Below are 18,739 nucleotides of genomic sequence, written 5' to 3'. Positions count from 1 at the left end.
GGAAATAAAGCTTAAAGTTTCATGTTTATTTTTAGCCTCCTCAAGATGTTTTGCTTTACCCCTTCAAGCAAAGTTGGTGGGCAAGTGGGGGGCTCCAGGTGCAAGATTCCAACCAGGGTGGCTCAACAGAGACCTGGCACCGGGGGTTTTTACGGGTGCTCGTCATGCAGGCACCCTCTGTCCAGCATGTAGCAGGATTCCAGCCTCCCTGAAGGAAAGCAGATGTTCAGCATAAACAAACATTTGAGGCACAGGATCCATTCTTTTTTTGTTTGTTTTTGTTTTTTTAAGAAGGCTCCACACCCAACATGGGGTTCGAACTCAAAATCCCGAGATCAAGAGTTGCACGCTCCACCGATTGAGCCAGGCAGGTGCCCCAGGATCCATTCTTAGAGAATGGGGGAACCCTCCCGAAATCCAAGTTCCCAGACAGCAAGACCAGACGCGGGCCTTCTGGAGGAGAGCAGTCCCAGGCCTGCTGTGGGACTCTTGCATACACATCCTGCCCCTTTCCTGTTCACGACCTCTCCCCAGGCTCAGGAGACTCCGATGCTAAACCCCCATGGGCAACTGCTTAGCAAATCATTCTAGTAATAATAACCCCCGTCAAAGCTCACGTTGAGTCCATGCCAGGACTGACACCAAGGGTTTCACATCTGTTACCCTAGGTGACACTTGCCAACTCCAAGAAGTCTGTGCTCTCATCTCTCTTGGTTGGTTGATAAGGAGTCTGAGGCCTAGAGAGGTCAGTTTCCCGGGCACCTGGCCAGTAAGCACTGGGGCTGGGATCGAACCCAGGCAGAGGCAGGGTCTGGCCTCCTCTGCAACATCCCACGAGGATGGACCACGAGGACCACGAGCCTCCTCGAACAAAGATGCCTTGGGTGCAAGCAGGTTACCCTCCGCAGGTCGCCTCCCACCTGGTGATGTTTGCCTTCCATCTGCACAAAGAGCTGTATAGTGCTTTCCTTTTGTTTTATATTGTTTTCAGAACAAATGCAAATTTATTCCCTTTTTATGAGATTTGAAGCAAGGATAACTATAAAATCCCAGTCTCAGTTAAGACACACCAAAACACCTGTTATAAGTGGTAATGTGTGAACTTAAAGAGGGTAAAATTCAGTTGTCTGGAAGATTCATTTCTTTTTTTAAAGATTTTATTTATTTGGCAGAGAGCACAAGCAGAGGGAGAGAGAGGGAGAAGTAGGCTCCTTGCTGAGCAAGGAGCCCAATGCGGGGCTCGATCCCAGGACCCTGGGATCATGACCCGGGCCGAAGGCAACCACTTAACCGACTGAGCCACCCAGGCGTCCCTGTAAGATTCATTTCTATATAATTTATCTTCCAAACCGGGACACTTTTGAGAGAGAAGGAAGGTGCTTTCAACGAGTGGGGTCAATAGGTATAAACCAGGACTGCCCCGAGCAAACCGGGGTATGGTGGCCCCTGGCATTGTAGGACAGCTTCCCCAGCACACTGGGTGGGTTGAACCCCCCTCCGCTGTGGTCCTCGATGCTAGGGCTTGGCGCTGGACGCAGCATCCCACAACACCCAGGCCCAAAAGACTTATCCTGACTTCCTGTGATCTGGGAGCAAAAGTACGCCAGCCACGGAGGTGCTGGGCGCTGCAGCTGTAGCAAATAAACCCAGGATCTCAGGGGCAAACAAAAGGTGGGCATTCCTTGCCAAGACCAGTGAGGACGTTTGCTGGGTGACCTTCTACGGGCAATTGGGCTCTTTCCCTCTGTGTCCCCACCATCTCCTGAAGCCTCAGAGTCCTTCGTTTTCAGCCAGAAAGAGGAGGGAGGGAGGCCTGGCAGATTCTCAGCCTCTGGCTTGGGAGTGACACCTGTTACTGCCTCTCCCAGGCTCTGGAAAGAATTAGTCACTACTGAACTCACTACAGGCAGCTTCTGGCCTGGGCCCCCTGAGCCTGTACCACCTCCTTCCCAGGCAAGGCCCAGACACGGTGAGGAACAGTCTAATAGAGCCTGCTCTCTCTACCACCCTGGGCAGCGGTGGAGCTCGGAGCGTCCAATGCAAGGTGGTGCTCACGGGATTTAAGAGAAGGTCTTGAACACTCTTGAAGAATGTATATTATCCAGTCCTGAGGCCAAACACGGTTACATGTCTTGCTTCAAAAAGAACAGTAACAGCTCTGTGCAAAGTAACATTATGTTTCAGAGAACAACCAGGGGGTCTTGAGGAAGGGAATGAAACCGGAAAGAATGAAGTGGGGGGGGGGGGTGGACTTGGGGGGAGGGAGGTGGGTTTGTGGCAAGGAGGGGTAGGTCTTGCGAGGACAGTGGGATAGGAATGGCCTCAGTAAAGGTTCAAGCAGGATTTCAGTGTCAGCAGCTGGGGACAGCTACTCACGTGCACACAGAGAAAATACACACCTGTGCATTTATGCTGGCTTCGTTTGTTTTTCAGAGAGAAAACTGCCCTGGGAGGGAAGGAGGAGGCAGCCCAGTGGCCAGCACAGGAATTTAAGTAGCCTGTTGGCTACTTTTTGGCCAAACCACCAAACACATTCATGAAAAAATAAGATCTGTATGGGCCAAATTCCATTGCAGGCCATCTGTAGTCAAAGGAGAGACGGTCTAGAACGGCTCTGGGAATCTGTCACGTGGCTTTTCCTTGGTGAGCACAGCCAGAGGAGGGTAAGGACCTTCATTTGGCAGTATCTAGAAAAGGGGAAATTGTTAGGGTTGTGTAAGCCCAGCTGGAACAACTCATAGGAACCAAACTCAGAACAACTGATATAAAAGTCAGAATTATTAATTTACACTTAGAGATGTGAGTTAGGTCTCTCCAGAAATTAGCACGTATCTTTGGCCAGCCACAGGTGACTTCTGGGCAACAATACTGTTAATCTGTTAATGTACATTATTTCTTAAGGTAAATTCTCATTTAATTCATTTTGGTTATAGATTTTTTTTTTTTGAGACTACTTTATTCTTTTACCTTCAGTGTTTCTCTACTTTTCTCCTTCAGGATTCAAAGATTATTCAGTTGTCTCATCTTGAGCATTTCATTTTGTTTGGTTGCATTTCATAGACATTTATACACAGTGTACCTGCAAAGCACTCAGATGAGTGAGACATTGTGAGAGCTTTACCAGTCGTCACAGGGGAGGGAGAAGTCCAGAGAACATTCATTCCAATTGAATGTGTAAGTGGAATGTGCAGCTGGCCCAAGGCAACACCAACCTAATGGCAGGGGTGGAGGAAATCCAGGAAGACTTCCTGGAGGAGGTAGTGCCTGAGGAGGTTGTAGAAGAGCAAGTGGGAAAGGGAATTTAGGTCAAAGACCAGCATGAGCCTGGAACAGAGAAAACCTGATTAGGGCCTAGGGGGCATTTGGATTTAGCTAAGGGACCCAGGGCAGGGAATGGCTGGGGAATGAAGAAGAAAAAGGCCGTCAAGGAGCCAGCCTCCAGGGGCCATTAGAGACCATTCTAAGGAGAGCTTGACTTTCCCATCAGCTTCGGGGGACCGGGAAGGGTTCAGACAGGTGCACAGTATTTTCAGGTAGACCTTCTAAACATATTATTCTATTTGGCAGTTCAAGTGTTAGATTTGGCCATTCCAGTAATGCAGGTGAAGATGGAGAGGCGCTCTATTTGGGCAATTAGATGGAGGGAAGAGAGTGGTTTGAGGAATATTTGAGAAGTAAAATTAGCAAAATTTGTTGATGGATGATTTACATGGGGTGAGGGAAATAGAGGAGACCAGGATGCTGACCAGTAAGGTGGATGTTGGGGTCTGTATCAACCTGGGTCCAATCAGGAACACCAAAACCACTCTGTACAGTCTTTGAAACAGAGGGGATTAACGCAGGCATTGGTTACATGGTGATGGAAGCCAACTAGAGAACAACAGGCAGCTGTTAGCACTTCTAGGACGGAGGGGCAGAGACAGGAGGCTGCCCTACAAGAGCCCAGGGAGGGAATGGTTTGGGGAGGTGGGAGGCTGGAACCACAGTGCACCTCTCTGGATGGAGCCAGAAACTCCGTTCCAAGCAGAGAGGGAGGGAGAGAAAGTTCCTGGCTTCCCCTTTCCTTCGCCCTCCAGTCTCGCCAGTGACTCCCAGTGGCTAGATACTCCTGGACACCAGGGTGCCTGGAAAGCAGGAAAGGGCCAGGATTTGGTCTGAGCTCCAGCACAGCAGCCCAGTGGGCAACAAGGTAGAAAAAGAGAGGCAGCTTAGGGGAGGTGGGGGGAGGGGGGTGCACCCGTTTCTGGGCATGGTGAGTTTGAAGTGCTTATGGATCCTGCAGGGAGATGACCAGCAGGCACTTCCTGGACCTACCAATCCAAAGATCAGGGGGAGAGAGGTCGGCATCTGCACACGTGCAATTTACTGGACTACAGGCATAGTTAGAGTGGTGATAGCCACAGCCATGGATGCGGTCATGGGGTAGGTGTCTGTTACTTCAAAGAAACATTGAAATTTTCTTTCCAAAATGCTTGCATCATTTATACTCCCAGCCTCAGAGTCTACTTGCTTCACGTTCTCTCCAACATGTAGTCTTTTTAATTTTAGCTGTTCTAGTGGGTGTGAAATGTCCCTCAGTGTGGCTTTAATTTGCATTTCTCTGGTAACCGTTGAGATTGAGCACTTTAGGAAAGGCCCATGTGAACATACCTCAAGGAGATTCCACTCTGAGGCTTCTTTGAGAGACTCGGAAGGGGGAGTTAGGGTGGGAGTATGGCTGGCCAAAGGCTCCTCCCAACTTCTAGGTCTCAGATTACATTCTCAAGCAGGATGGAGGCCTTTCAGGCAATTCATCTGTCATCTCATCAGAATTTTGGGGTTCCTCTGAGGGCCTGAGCTATGGGTGTGAACTTGGAGCCTGACAAACCTGGGTTGAAACCCTCACATCACTGCTTGCTTGCAGGGATGGTGCACACTCAGTTTTTTCATCTGTAAAATGGGAAGAGCATCTTTTTGTAGGCTTGTCATGAGGATTAAAGCATATAATGTTGACAAAGCAGCCACCTAGGTATGTGACACATAATATCAGCTCAGCAAATGTCTTCAGTTTTGTTAAGACCAGCTGGGGATCGCCTTTGTTCCACAGATGAGTAAAGGGAGGTCTAGGTTAGTTAACTGTCCAAAGCAACCTGTTAATGAGGGCAGCTTTGGGATAAAACCCAAGTCTCCTCATTCCCCAGCCAGCTGCCCCCACACTTTTAATCATTCTCTGATACACAGTATCAGGCATGAAGCCTTTCTTTTGTTTGAATCATTGTTTTAGGGCATAGAAGGCTCACACCAGGAAAAAATCTCCATCTGAAGCTCTTGAGGATTCTCACAGGCTCAGTCTCAGCCTCCTACAGTATTGTTCCTGTTTGCTTTTTCAAGACATCAGCACCCACCCACCTAGTAACTCCAGGGTGAATGTTGTCCCAGTTACACCTCTTGTCACTCTCCATCTCCATTCCCTGCTGCAAGGACCGTGTGGGGTGGGCACAAGAGACTTGCTCTAGGTGGTTCACCCAGGAGCTCACCCAGCCCACTCCAGACCTCCCTGCCAAGAAAGACCTGGCTGATAGTGTTGTGTGCACAGGTTGTGGTTTGGGGGAAAAGTCATTTATTCCCACCCTCTGCCTCCGTGAGAGGGCCGCGGGCGTCAGGCTAGGAGCCGCTCCCTCTCCCCCTCCCCAGGAGAATGGGAAGGAATGATTTCAGGTGAAAAGGATTTTTTTAAAAAAATACTGCAGAAGCAGTGCGTATTTGCAAGCATTCCACCAAAAGCTCAACATCATCGTCATGGGGTAATGCTTTTGGAGGTCAGGTAGGGGGCCAGGCAATGGCAAGCGCCCCCGCACCCCGGACATTTCGAAGGTCAAACGCCACCACTCCCCCCACTCTCCCACCCTTCATCCCAACAGCTCTTTGCTTGGCCTCCCCTGCTGCCCTCAGCGCTCCCCATCCATGTCTTGGTCACTAAAGGGCTCCGGAGAGTGAGGCCGAGGCCCCGCTCCACCGGTTGGACGCGGGGCGTGCAAGGGGCCCGGGGTAGGAGGCTGCGCCAGGTGCACACCCGCGTTAGGGACCCGGAAGCGGACGCCTCACGTGCTCTCCCGGAACACGCCAGACTCCGGCCAAGGGGGCGGGGCGTCTCCGGCTCTGCGTGCTTGCGTCATCGCGTAGGCTGGCGGGGCCGCGGGGTGGAGGAGTGACGTATAGGCTGCGTAGAACGGCTGTGGGCGGGCCTAGGGAGTGAGGGCGCAGCTAGCCCCATCTCTTAAAGCCGCCACGACCTTTCGAGTCCGACAGCGCGGGCCACGAGTTGCGGCGCCTTTAAGCGTCGCCGTGACACGTGTGTGAGTCGCCCGAGGCCCGGATGGTGCGTGTGCAGGGCCCGGGCCGAGTAGACGCCAGCGCCGCGGGCCTGCAGTTGGGCCCGCCGAGGGCCGGGTAGGCTGGGGCCGGGTCTCGGCGGCGCTCAGGCCGAGGGAAGGCTGCGCGTCCGGCCGGGTTGGAGGGCTTCCGCTGGGCCTGGGGCGCGGGAAGGTGCGGCCTGCAGGGGGGCGCACCGGGGGAGACGTGGGCGCGCGGCCGCGAGGGGCTCAGGGACCGGTGGGGAGGGCCCAGGGCTACTTCGTTAGCGAGGAGTTCGGGGCTACGCTGTCTGTGAGGGGCCGGGGGTCCACGGGGAGGGCCAGGGGCGCACGGTCCGCGAGGGGCTCGGGAGTCCTCGGGGAGGCTCAGGGGCGCATGGTCCGCGAAGGGCTCGGGGGTCCACGGGGAGGGCCAGGGGCGCGCGGTCCGCGGGGGCTCCAGGATCCGCAGGGAAGGTCTGGGGCTGCGCAGTCCGCGGGGGGCTTAGGGGGTCCACAGAGAGGGTCCGGGAGGTATGCTCTTTGCTGTTCCCGGGGAACCCGGACTGGTGGTGGATGAGAGAGCTGCCCCAGCCAGGAGCCCCAGGGAGTCGAGGGAGGCAACGGTCTGTGTCGGTCTTGGGCACAGTTGTTACCCAGAGAAGCATCACTAATGCAGGACCCAGACTTTCTCTGGAATAGCTTAAGTCAAAATCTGTTCTGTTTGGCAGCAGTGCTGAAATTTTCTTCTTTTTTCTTTTTTCCCCCCCTTTTAGTAATAAGTGTGGGAAAGACTTAACCCTGGAGAAGGTAACCTTCTCCAGGGTCATGGTCACGGTGAATGTGAGTGGGTGGGGACAAGATGTGGGGTTGGAAAATACCCTTATTTTAGTCGGTAGTGTTGAGTCTCCCCTGGGGTACTAGGAGCTGGACGGAGTAGCATTCTAAAACCCAGAGAGATGAGAGAGGAAAGCATCGTGGCCATCCTGCTTTCTGTAAGAGATGCCTAGAATCAGGCCTCCAAGGAGAGGGAGGCTCTGCTTACTCTTTTCTGGCTGGAGCCTGGTGTTCTGCAGGCTCTGCAGAAGAGCCTGGAGGCCCCCTGTGAAAGTGCCCCAGGGAGGCCCGGGCTCTGTCCATCTGGGGCTCCTCCCCCACCAGCACGTGGTTGACCCTGTGAGTCTTGAGTGCATTTCATCCTGGAAAAGTGCATTTAGAGGGAGGAGGGAGAGAGAATATGCTTGAAGGGTGTTCTGCAGATGCTATATTTGCCTACTCTTGTTGGGAGAGGGATGCCTGGAGAAGCCTGAGCTGTTCCTGGACCGTGGAGTGGAGGGAGCATCCTTCCCGAGTTCTGAAGAGCATGTTGTCAGTTATGTACAGACGTGGGCTTGCTGATGATTACAAAGACATTTTTCTCTGGGTTCCTACACCTCAGAGAGAGATGATTTTTTGGTCATTGTTGAATATGTTTTGGGTGGAATTAGCGACAGAGGTTGATCTTTGTCAGAACTTGAAAAATTGTTCAAAGTCTCTGACTTTCACATTGAGGAGTGGGCTGTGGGATAGATGTTCTTTAAATTACTTCTCTCAAAATAAATTGGGTTCTTACCTCCCAAGTTCTGTTTATCCTCTTGTTGTTTGGTTCCCGAACATTTGCCCTTGGACCCATGTCCATCTATGTCCTCACCTGTCCACAGTAAGGTATGAGTTTCGATTAAGACAGGGATATTGGAATCTTCACCTTACAGATTGGATTTTATTCTGAGAGCATATTCATTATGCTCACCCTTTATTTTGGCGTTGGTATGGTTTTATTTATGGATATGAGGAATGATGCATCTGAAATTTGCTGTCAATAATGTGGGGACAGGAGAGGAATCAGGAGTGGGCCTACATAGTAATTATTGATGCTGAATAAGGGGAATATGTGGTCCCTGTATTGTTGCCACCACATTGTATATATTTGAACGTTTTCACAGCAAAAAATTTTTAAGTATTTTTTTTTTTAAAGATTTTATTTATTTATTTGACAGAGAGAGACACAGTGAGAGAGGGAACACAAGCAGGGGGAGAGGGAGAGGGAGAAGCAGGCTTCCTGCGGAGCAGGGAGCCCGACGCGGGGCTCGATCCCAGGACCTGGAATCATGACCTGAGCCGAAGGCAGACGCTTAACGACTGAGCCACCCAGGCGCCCCAAGTATTTTAATTCTATGTAATCATAGTGATTGTGGATGGTAAAGAAAATCTGCACTTAGCAAAGTGAAAATGTGGCAATTCTTACTGCTTCTTCGATTTTCTTTTTTCTTTTTTCGAAATTCTAGGGGCACCTGGGTGGCTCAGATGGTTAAGCGTCTGCCTTCGGCTCAGGTCATGATCCCAGGGTCCTGGGATCGAGCCCCACATTGGGCTCCTGGCTCAGTGGGGAGCCTGCTTCTCCCTCTCCCTCTGCCTCTCCCCCTGCTCATGCTCTCTCTCTGTTTCTCTGTGTCTCAAATGAATAAATAAAATCTTTAAAAAAAATTTTTATCTTAAAAAAAAAAAAATTCTACTGGTTTATGAAATCTGGAAGTTGGAGGTGAGGGGGTTATTACCTCTCACTCGAGAAAGTGATTTAGACTGGAGATCACTGAAGATTTTTGTTCATTGGGCTTGTCATGGGCCTGAAGGTTAAGATACCGAGCCAAGGGCAGTGTCTTCATATCACGCACATTGTAGTAACTTGTAGCTAGTCCGTTCAGTTCCTCTCCAGACTCCCTAAATCCAGCACCATCCGTACTCCTTCAACCTGAATGCCGACTCTTCCAGACAGATAGCCTTCCTGCTCTGGTTCCGCGCAGTGGTGCTGAGGAAATAGTGGAAGAGAGCGGCCTCACGTGGTGCTCCGTTCACCCCACAGATTCTGAACGACAGACTTGCAGCTTTGGTGATTTCACGGGGCAGAGCCGAGGAGCTCATGAATCGGAGGGTCCCACCCTGCATCTGCCCAGTCCGGCCAAGAACCTGACCTCATGCTGGAGCAGCAACACGCCCAAGTTCAGACATCCCAGGTGAGCCAGCAGAGGCTTTAGAGTAGTTTTCCATTTCTCCAAGCTATCAGCTTGTAGCCCAGCAACAGTTCTTCAGTTGGTGGGAACACTTCGATAATTCCCCTTAGGAAAGTTTCTTTTATTTCTTCAAATCAAAGAACTTGTGCTTGCTTTTTAAAAAATAAGTTTCTTACATTTCAATTCGTTGCAAGAATTTTTTTTTTTAAGCTTTTATTTTTTATTTTTATTTTTTTTTAAGATTTTATTTATTTATTTGAGAGAGAGAGAATGAGAGAGAACACATGAGAGGGGATAGGATCAGAGGGCAAAGCAGACTCCCCACTGAGCAGGGAGCCCGATGTGGGACTTGATCCAGGGACTCCAGGATCATGACCTGAGCCGAAGGCAGTCGCTTAACCAACTGAGCCACCCAGGCGCCCTTTAAGCTTTTATTTTTAACTGATGTCTCCACCCAACATGGGGCTTGAATTTACAGCCCCAAGATCAAGAGGCACACGCTTTACAGATTAAGCCAGCCAGGTGCCCCGCAGAAATTTTTTTTTTTTTTAAGATTTTATTTATTTTTTTTGGCAGAGAAAGAGAGCGCTCACACAAGCAGAGGCAGGGGGAGAAGCAGGCTCCATCCCAGGGCCCTGGGATTGTGACCTGAGCCGAAGGCAGATGTTTAACCGACTGAGCCACCCAGGCGCTCCCCTTGCAGAAATTTTTTGTTGTTGTTGTTAGAAATTTCTTTATTCTTACTTATTTTTATTAAGCACCAGCTTAATACTGCAGAAAATTTTAAATCACCCATTTTTCCCTCCCTCACCCAAATTCTTGATAAAGAGCTCTTCAAGTGAAGACATGCTCTCTTCTCTCTTCTGTATAAAACTTTATCAAATAAAGGCAAATAACTGTGTACATCTTGCTGTAAAATGCTGCCCACGGCTGTGGAAAGTGTCTGCTCAGGCTCCTTTCACTGCCCAGGTCCTGAAAGACTCTTGTTCATGAACTGCCTCTTCACAAAGCAAGTCCACCACTTGCTAGGTTTATCATTCTGAGGGTCAAAAACTTTCTCACAAAGTCTCAGTCCAGTCTCTTGTCTCAGCTGCTGTAAGTAGGCCCTCATCACCTCATCTTCCTGTTTGTTTGCAGGTTTGGCATAAATTGCATTAAGTGGAAAACCAGGCTCTCCAGGAATGGGAAAATTAGTGATTCCCAGCATATACATTTCTTTTTCACCTTGGCTTTTGGAATTGCACTTCTGGAGTTTCTTTAGACACTCAGAAATGTAGAGAGTTATATATATCAAGGTTCTATCAGCTTCATTCTTAATCTCATAGTTTTTGAAGAAGACATTGGCCTTAAAATAATAGATGGCTTCATCCACAATATCTGTATCTTTTGTCTCTCTAGGGGCAGGTCCTTTGAACTGACTTCTGATAGGCAACAGTGCCATGTTTCCAATGAGTTTGGTGTCAGGGTCCATGAGAGAAGAGTGGTAAGCCGGCATCTTGGCGGCGCTGGTGTTTCAAGATAGACGAGGAGGTTGGGGTTCAAGCACGGCGCTTCCGGTCCGGGGGCCCGGGCCCAGAAATTTTTATAGATAAAGAAATTTGACCCGTGTAGGGAATGAGATGCTCCATAAGGATAAGTCTGAACGGTTTAATAAGAGATCCTTTTGCTGAGTTTCGGGATACACCTGCCTAATTGCTGCCCCTGTGGCAGGCTGGATGCCGGATACCTGAGGGAATCCTCATTTTTCTGGTAAGAGTGAGCGGTTTAAGGAACATATTTTTCTAACTGTGACTCAGATTGCCCTTGAGCTCTGGCTGGGGTGGCTGAGTTGAGAGGTAGTGAGTTGCAATCAGAGGTGATGGAGGGGATTCCTGTTCAGTCCTATTTCCAGCAGCTGCAGCTCTCACCTAGGTAACCTCAGAACTTCCTTTGGTGCTGCTTTCAGTCCCTGTTTTACACAGAATAGGGAGCTGCGAAGTCACAGTGGTTTCCCCTGGAATTTTTAGCTGATAGGTGAAGGAATAAGCCAGGCCTGCCGCACTCCAGCCCTGGACTGTCACTTCCCTCTTAAAGTTTGGGCGTCTTGTGTGTACCATTCCAGTCCCGCCACCATCCTGTCTCTCCTCTCTCACTTTCAGAAAGATCATCTGTACAGGCACAGTCCCACAACACAGGCCGTACATATAATTTAAAATTTTACAGTAGCTGCATTAAAAAATAAAAAGCAAGTGAAACTAATTTTCACAACACGTGTTACTTAACCCAATATATGTAAAATATTATCATTTCAACATGTAACCCGTCTAAAAATTACTGAGATGTTTAACATTCTTATACTAAGTCTTTGAAATCCTTTGCGTATTTTATACTTACACTGCATCTCGGTGTGGACTCGCATCATTTCAGTGATCACGTGTGACCTCTGGCCTTCATTTTGAAGAGCATGAGCCCGAGCAGAAAGGCGTGCTTATGTAACTCACCACGCTAATTCTTTTATTATATGGATTTGTGTGTGCAACCAGAGTGTCTTATGAGCATCAGTGTTTCCCTGTTTTTGAGCAGACGTTGGGACCACCTGGTCAGCTCTTGAAGGAGGTGGCATCAAGCCGATGCCCGTACTCCCACAGTCCCTCGTCGAAGACACGCACGCTGCCGGCCTCCCTGGTAGCACCTTTGTCTCTCTAGTGCTGTTTGTGAAAGCACCTTCTCTTCTTGGCAGGTGTGGTGGACTCTGGCCAGGTGGTTGGTAATATGTCTCCGTGTTTCACACTTCCTTTGTAGGGTTGGCAACCAATCCAGAGAAGCTTTTATGGTGGCTAGCATCAATAAAGACCAGAGGGGATTTTCACAGAAGTGACGCTCTGTTCCTGGGACCTAGTTACTCGTCGCTCTGTGTTCCTTCTTGTCCCCACAGTGATGCACCATGCCAATAGTCGATAAATTGAAGGAAGCCCTGAAACCTGGCCGCAAGGACTCGGCTGACGATGGAGAGCTGGGAAAGCTTCTTGCTGCCTCTGCCAAGAAGGTCCTTTTACAGAAGATCGAGTTTGAACCAGCCAGCAAGAGTTTCTCCTATCAGCTGGAGTCATTAAAGAGCAAATATGTCTTGCTGAACCCGAAAACGGAGGGAGCCAGTCGCCACAGGAGTGGAGACGAGCCACAGGCCAGGAGACAGGGTACAGACACGCTGTTGGCTGGCAGAAGGGGTCTCACTGTGTGTTGACCAAGTGGATGGATGAAGTGTTGACTGATCAGGAGGAACAAAAACAGAATGTGGTCAGAGAGTAATGAAGCTTCTCTGGGGTCAGCGGCTCTGTAGTTACAGAAGTAATGATATAGGGTTGGTCACAAAGAGATCTGTGTCCTTAGGCCGTGGAAGTTATGTGTGTTTAGTAGGATCAGCAGCGGGGCTGAGAAAGAGGCAAGAGAAATGGGCCGGGCTCCAGCTAGCTGTTCGTGCTCTGAGGGTCGTCCTCCGTGGAGGGCTCCGTGAATTGCAGACCTAAGCAATCTGCAAGAGCCACGGGATGACTGGGTTTTCTCCTGGGCTTTCTAGTAACTTCCAGTCAGCGGGGACACCGGTTACCCTCTGACACTGTGTCTTGGCAGGTGCCTGCCGAGTGTGCCTCAGCGATTTCTGTTTCGTGGCCCACCTGTGCGTAGACTTAAGCCCTCCTTTCTTCCCTGTCCCTTTCTCTTGCAGGCAGTGAGCATGCCCACGAGAGCGGCGGTGATGGGGTCCCTGCCCCACAGAAAGTGCTCTTCCCCACGGAGCGGCTGTCTCTGAAGTGGGAGCGGGTTTACCGCGTGGGAGCAGGGCTCCACAACCTGGGCAACACCTGCTTCCTGAACTCGACCATACAGTGCTTGACCTACACCCCGCCTCTGGCCAACTACCTGCTCTCCAAGGAGCATACTCGCAACTGTGAGTGGGAGCTGGTCGCTGGGGGGGGGTTGCGGGAGTTGTGGGAACCAGACAGTCTCCTGATAGACAAACCCATGTGCCCGTGGTCCTAGCAGTCTTTGGCCTGGGTCAGATGTAGGAGTGAAGTCCGTGATGTAGTAACTGATAAAACCTAAGTCTGACACGTGCCCGCTGTAGGCCGGGCCACAGAAGCCAGTCACTCGGGTAGAGCGTTGGTCCCAAACTGTTCTGAAAATGAGTACCTAGAGGGAGAAAGGTGTTTTCAAAAAATATGTCCATAACATGTACATTCAATGACTACACATCCACTGTTGAACCAGTGTTTTATGTACGTTATAAAATATGCCCCGGAGGAGAAATGAAACATGGGTAAAGATGAAATAAAATGTCACTTACCAAAACTGAAGAAAGTAGAAAGTCTTTTAACTACTAATAAAAGAAATTAAATTGGTGGTTAAAAATCTTCCCATGAAGAAAACACCAGGCTGAAATGATTCATGGGTGAGCTTTATGAAAATTTTGAGAACTAGATTGTTGCAGTGCTTCACAGGTTCTTCCCAAGAATAGAAAAAGAGAACCCCCAGCTCATTTTATGAGGTTCTTATAACTTGGGTAACAAAATTAAACAAGTACAGTAGGAGAAAGAACAAGTACAATTCACGAGTGTAGTTACAAACTTCTGGACAGAATACTACCACGTTCAAGAGTCTCTTAAACACCGTGAGCAACTCGTGTTCATCCTAATGATGCAGGGATGTTCTAGTATCAGACACTCTCTAAGTGTGACCGTGGAGAGCGCACAGCACAACTGGTGAAACTGCTCCTTCGGAGGTAGGCTTGCTGGGTCCTGTCCTGGCTCTCCCCCGAAGTGCTGTGATCCCTGAGAATGTTACCTAACCTTTTAGAAACTTCCTGTTATTCATCTGCAAAGTAATAATATCGTCTGCCCGATAGAGCTGTTGGGAAGCTTGAAGGAGTTACGTAAAGTGCTCAGAATAGTACTTGGCACACAGGGAGTGCTACATAAGAGACTGCTAATTTTGCTTCCTTAATTACTGTATCAACAGATTAAAAGAGAAAGGTCACCTAAAAATAATGCCCCAAAAAGAAACATATGATAAACTTTTAGCAAAGGGGCAATAGGAAGGAGTTACCTTGTCTTGATAAAGGGTATCCACCAAACACTACAAAAAAAGCATTCTAGATAGGAAAATATCGGAAGCATACCCTTCAGAATACAGAGTGAAACAAGGGTCTCTCTCACCACTTGTGTTGAAGATGTGTCGGTCCTAGCCAGAGCAGTGACCAAGGAGACAAAAGGAAGGAGCGCACCATTGTTCCTTGAAAATGACATTCCTGCATTGAAAAAGCAAGAGAATCTATAAGAAATTTGGCAATGTGACTAGATACAACATCAACATACAAAAAGTTAGTTGAATTTCTCTACACCACACGACAAGGAGTTTTTAAAAAATTTTGCTACTATAAAAAAATTTTATGAGAAGAGGGGTGCCCTACTGACTATGAAGTCTTGTCAAGTTAGAGAAATTAAAGTGTCATAGTATTGGGTCAGGGAGGGGACCCACTGACCAGTGGAACGGAATAGAGCCCAGAAACAGACCTGCGTACATCTGGAGGTGTGTTACGTGTTGGTTCTTCATGTGTCTCCCATTTGAAATTAATGGAACTTTAAAAGAACTCGGGCTTACATATGGAAAAAGCAAAATAGGGTCCCCATTTCACAGCATACCTGTGCACAAAAAATGCGTTAAAAATTTAATATCAAAAGCAAATTTTAAGCTCTTAAACATTGGCCAATCTTTTTCTGACCTTGGGATGGGAAGTTTCTTAAACAGAGCTCAGAAAACACCAACTATAAAGGAAAAATGACAGATTCAGCTGCATTGAAGTTAACATTTGTTCCCAAAAAAACACTTAAAAGGCAGACAGGGAGCTATGAGCTGGAGGCAAAACCCGGGACACATAACCAGCAAAGGATCGCTACCAAGAATGTGGAAAGAATACAGACCAACGAGGGAAAGACAACCCATAAAAAGGTAAAATTATGAACCAGCATTTTACAGAAGAGGAAACTCCTGGTCAGAGTATAGGGAGAGGTGTTCAGCCTTGCTGAAATCAGGGAAGTGTCATCAAAACCACGACAACAGCGATGCGACACACCTTTGTGATGGATGCACATTCAGAAGCCTGGCGGGACCAAGTGTCCGCATGAAGATGAGCGAGAACCTTTTATGCTCGCCTCAGCTGGCCTTATCTTCCAAATAACGTGCCAGCCAGCAGTACTCCGCCTGCAGAAGAGCTCTATACGTGCCAGTCAGGACACCTGTGTAAACATATCTGCAAGCAGCAAATCGTAAGCTGCTCCGGTGCCCGTCCGCAGACGGATGCGCGCATCACGGCGCAGGCCCATGAGGAACAGCGTGCAGCGGGGCAGGGGAATGAAGGACTGCTCGTGCACGGGGCTGAATAATCCAGTGAAGGAAAAGTCCCAGAAGGTTGCGTACAGCGTGAATTGCTATTTATAAAATGGAAAAACAAGGGGCGCCTGGGTGGCTCAGTCGTTAGGCATCTGCCTTCGGCTCAGGTCGTGATCCCAGGGTCCTGGGATCGAGCCCCACATCGGGCTCCCTGCTCGCCGGGAAGCCTGCTTCTCCCTCTCCCGCTCCCCCTGCTTGTGTTCCTGCTCTCGCTATGTCTCTCTCAAATAAATAAATAAAATCTTAAAAAAAAAAAAAAGGGAAAAACAAGACGCTGTAGTGTTTAGGTATACACATATGGGGTAAGACTTAAAAAATATATATATTTTTTTTAATTGGTAAACAATGAAAATAAGTCAGGGAATCAGGATAGAACCAGAGGCAGGACCAGATAGGAGCAAGTGAGGAGCAGTGTTAGGATAAAAGTGGATTGTGTGATGTGTTCAGGGAGATTCGTTCTGTTTTTTTAAATCCGTGAAAGGTGACATGTGATGGAAATAGCATTTTTAATAAAACATCTTGCGATTGTGATGGTTCTGTGGTGGCCAGAGTTAACACACTGAGGTACCGTGCCCACTGCAGGTGAAATTGGTTATAAATCTCTATTTCTGGTAGTGACCTTGGTGATGTCGAGGGGTTCTGGGTGGACTTTTAGAAAGACTCAACTGGGCTGTCTTTGTGGTTTTTTGTCTTTTTAAGCCCCTTTTTTTTTTAAGAGAGAATCTCAAGTGGACTCAGATGCTGAGCACAGAGCCCAAGGCGGGGCTCAATCCCACGACCCTGAGATCATGACCTGAGCTGAAATCAAGAGTCAGACACTCACCTGAGCCCCCCAGCACCCCGGTGCTCTTGTTTTTTCCTCATGACTTTGGTGAGGAGACCCTACTCTCCAGACCTAGGTAGCGCTGCCATTTTCTTGTTCACCCTGCTTCCCTGTGCGCTGCCCTCCGGTTTTGCTTCCTTGGCAGGCCCCTTCGTCAGCTTGATTAGGGTTAGTGTAGGTAAACTAGGTGACACCCGGGAATCCCGTAACCCACCACACATACTCTGCAGCCCGTGGGAGTGAGGGCGTGAGGCGGGAGCAGCCAGGATCGGCCCCTCTTGGCAGCGGGACGTCTTGCCCTGGTTCAGGACGCCTCTCCTGTGAGCGCCCCAGTGTCCGTCCGCATCACTCTGAAATGCTAACCTTAGTGTCTTCCTTTTTTTCAGAGTAAAAGTGTTAAGTCTTAGCATTTGTTGGCCTATACCCCCTGGCTCTCTGAGTGACCCCAGCTGGGCTCGGGCTGTCCTCTCTTGCTCCTCAAATGCCTGCTATTTGAAGGCTCTCGAGGACTCAGAAGTATCACCAGGGCTGCTGTACGTGTGGCCCGGAGCGCCGAGTCCTGCTGCGTACTAGACCACTTCCGCACCAGCATCGAGCTGGAAAAGAAACCCTTGATTTTTAAGTGCTCTCCACACCCAACATGGGGCTCGAACTCAACCCTGAGATCGAGTCACACACTCCAGCGACTGAGCCGGCTGGGAGCCCCGAAAAGAAACACTTCATGTAAAATTTGCAGGAGGATTAAATTCTATCCTTTTGCACATTCTTCTCCAAATTGAAGTAGCAAGGTCCCAAAAGTCAGAAGTCATGGATTTCACTTTTACATTCTTTTTTTTTTTAAGATTTTATTTATTTATTTGACAGAGAGAGGGGGGAGCAGTGGAGGGAGAGGGAGAAGCGGACTCCCCACTGAGCAGGGAGCCCGATGTGGGGCTCGATCCCAGGACCCTGGGACCATGACCTGAGCCGAAGGCAGATGCTTAACGACTGAGCCACCCAGGCACCCTTTGACTTTCATGTTCTATTTTTCTTAATTACCTGAAGAAAGTGTTTGTCCACATGCCACTTAAATCAGTCTTGCATATTGCCAACGATTTGGGAATCCCTGTTTCAGGAATTTCTGGCTAAAATTGTTCCTGGCCCTATTTAGGAGTGATGATTTATCAGGCTAACGGTCTACAGTGTTGTACGTGATCATTAGAGGTGTGATTCCCACACAGCTGACAGAGTCATGTCCTCACCTGAGTTAGATTAGGAAGGTGGGAGCTCTCTGTTCAGCATTGGTGAGTGCGTATGTTTAAGTTATTTTAAATAACATGTTTTAGTTTTTTGCCTAAATTTGAGCCCCCTCAGCCATTATTGTCATTTTAAAAATAAAAGTAATAAATGGTTATGGTTAGAAGAGTCCAAAAAGCTCTAAAATGAGAAGTAAAAGCCTTCCCTTTATGTAAAGGTGCTCACATAAACCGTTTTTCCAAGATCCCTCCAAAGGGGTAGTGTATATAGTAGCATTTTTTTTTAGATAAAACCTTTTTGTACTGTGGTATGTAATGTAAAACTTACCATTTTTAAAGATTTGTTTAAAGTAATCTCTACGCCCAGTGTAGGGCTTAAACTCATGACCCCAAGATCGAGTTGCATGCTCCACTGACTGAGCCAGCCAGATGCCCCAAAATTGACCATTTTTGAGTGTACAGCTCAGTGGCATTAAATACATTCACATTATCGTGCAACCATCCACCTCCAGACCTCCTTCCTCTTCCCGAACAGAAACTCCGCCCCTTAAATACTAACTTCCTGTCCCCCTCCCCCAGCCCCTGGCGCCCATCATCCTACTTTCTGTCTCTGTGAACCTGACGACTCCAGCTACCTCGTTTAAGTGGAATCATACAGTATTGATCTCTCTCTTTTTTTTTTTTTAGAAGATTTTGTTTATTTATTTGACAGAGAGACAGCGAGAGCAGGAACACAAGCAGGGGGAGTGGGAGAGGGAGAAGCAGGCTTCCCGCTGAGCAGGGAGCCCGATGTGGGGGTCAATCCCAGGACCCTGGGACCATGATCTGAGCCGAAGGCAGACGCTACCCAACTGAGCCACCCAGGTGCCCCCAGTATTG

General features: G+C 48.8%; 2 protein-coding genes across 2 annotated transcripts in view; one reads left to right on the top strand and one right to left on the bottom strand.

The window, feature by feature from the left end:
- The first annotated feature begins 9,079 nt into the window (after positions 1 to 9,079).
- Positions 9,080 to 18,739, top strand: part of USP36 (ubiquitin specific peptidase 36) — a 33,739-nt gene continuing 24,079 nt past the window's right edge. The window contains exons 1-3 of the mRNA XM_021680939.1: positions 9,080 to 9,382; positions 12,294 to 12,555; positions 13,083 to 13,304. Of these exons, the coding sequence (XP_021536614.1) occupies positions 12,303 to 12,555; positions 13,083 to 13,304 (475 nt within the window). The 5' untranslated portion in view covers positions 9,080 to 9,382; positions 12,294 to 12,302. The remainder of the gene's footprint in view (positions 9,383 to 12,293; positions 12,556 to 13,082; positions 13,305 to 18,739) is intronic.
- LOC110572573 (actin-related protein 2/3 complex subunit 3-like) lies at positions 10,105 to 10,917 on the bottom strand. Its single transcript, XM_044921612.1, has one exon. It carries the CDS (start codon positions 10,872 to 10,874, stop codon positions 10,338 to 10,340), a length of 537 nt encoding a protein of 178 aa, XP_044777547.1. The 5' UTR covers positions 10,875 to 10,917; the 3' UTR covers positions 10,105 to 10,337.

Source organism: Neomonachus schauinslandi, chromosome 15, assembly GCF_002201575.2.
Source record: "Neomonachus schauinslandi chromosome 15, ASM220157v2, whole genome shotgun sequence".
NCBI classification, from domain to species: domain Eukaryota; kingdom Metazoa; phylum Chordata; class Mammalia; order Carnivora; family Phocidae; genus Neomonachus; species Neomonachus schauinslandi.
Note: the sequence above shows the minus strand (reverse complement) of the source record. Positions and strands in the feature narration are given on the sequence as shown.

Excerpts from the sequence above, each read along its gene's own strand:
- LOC110572573 (XM_044921612.1), bottom strand. The coding sequence starts at position 10,874 with ATGCCGGCTTACCACTCTTCTCTCATGGACCCTGACACCAAACTCATT.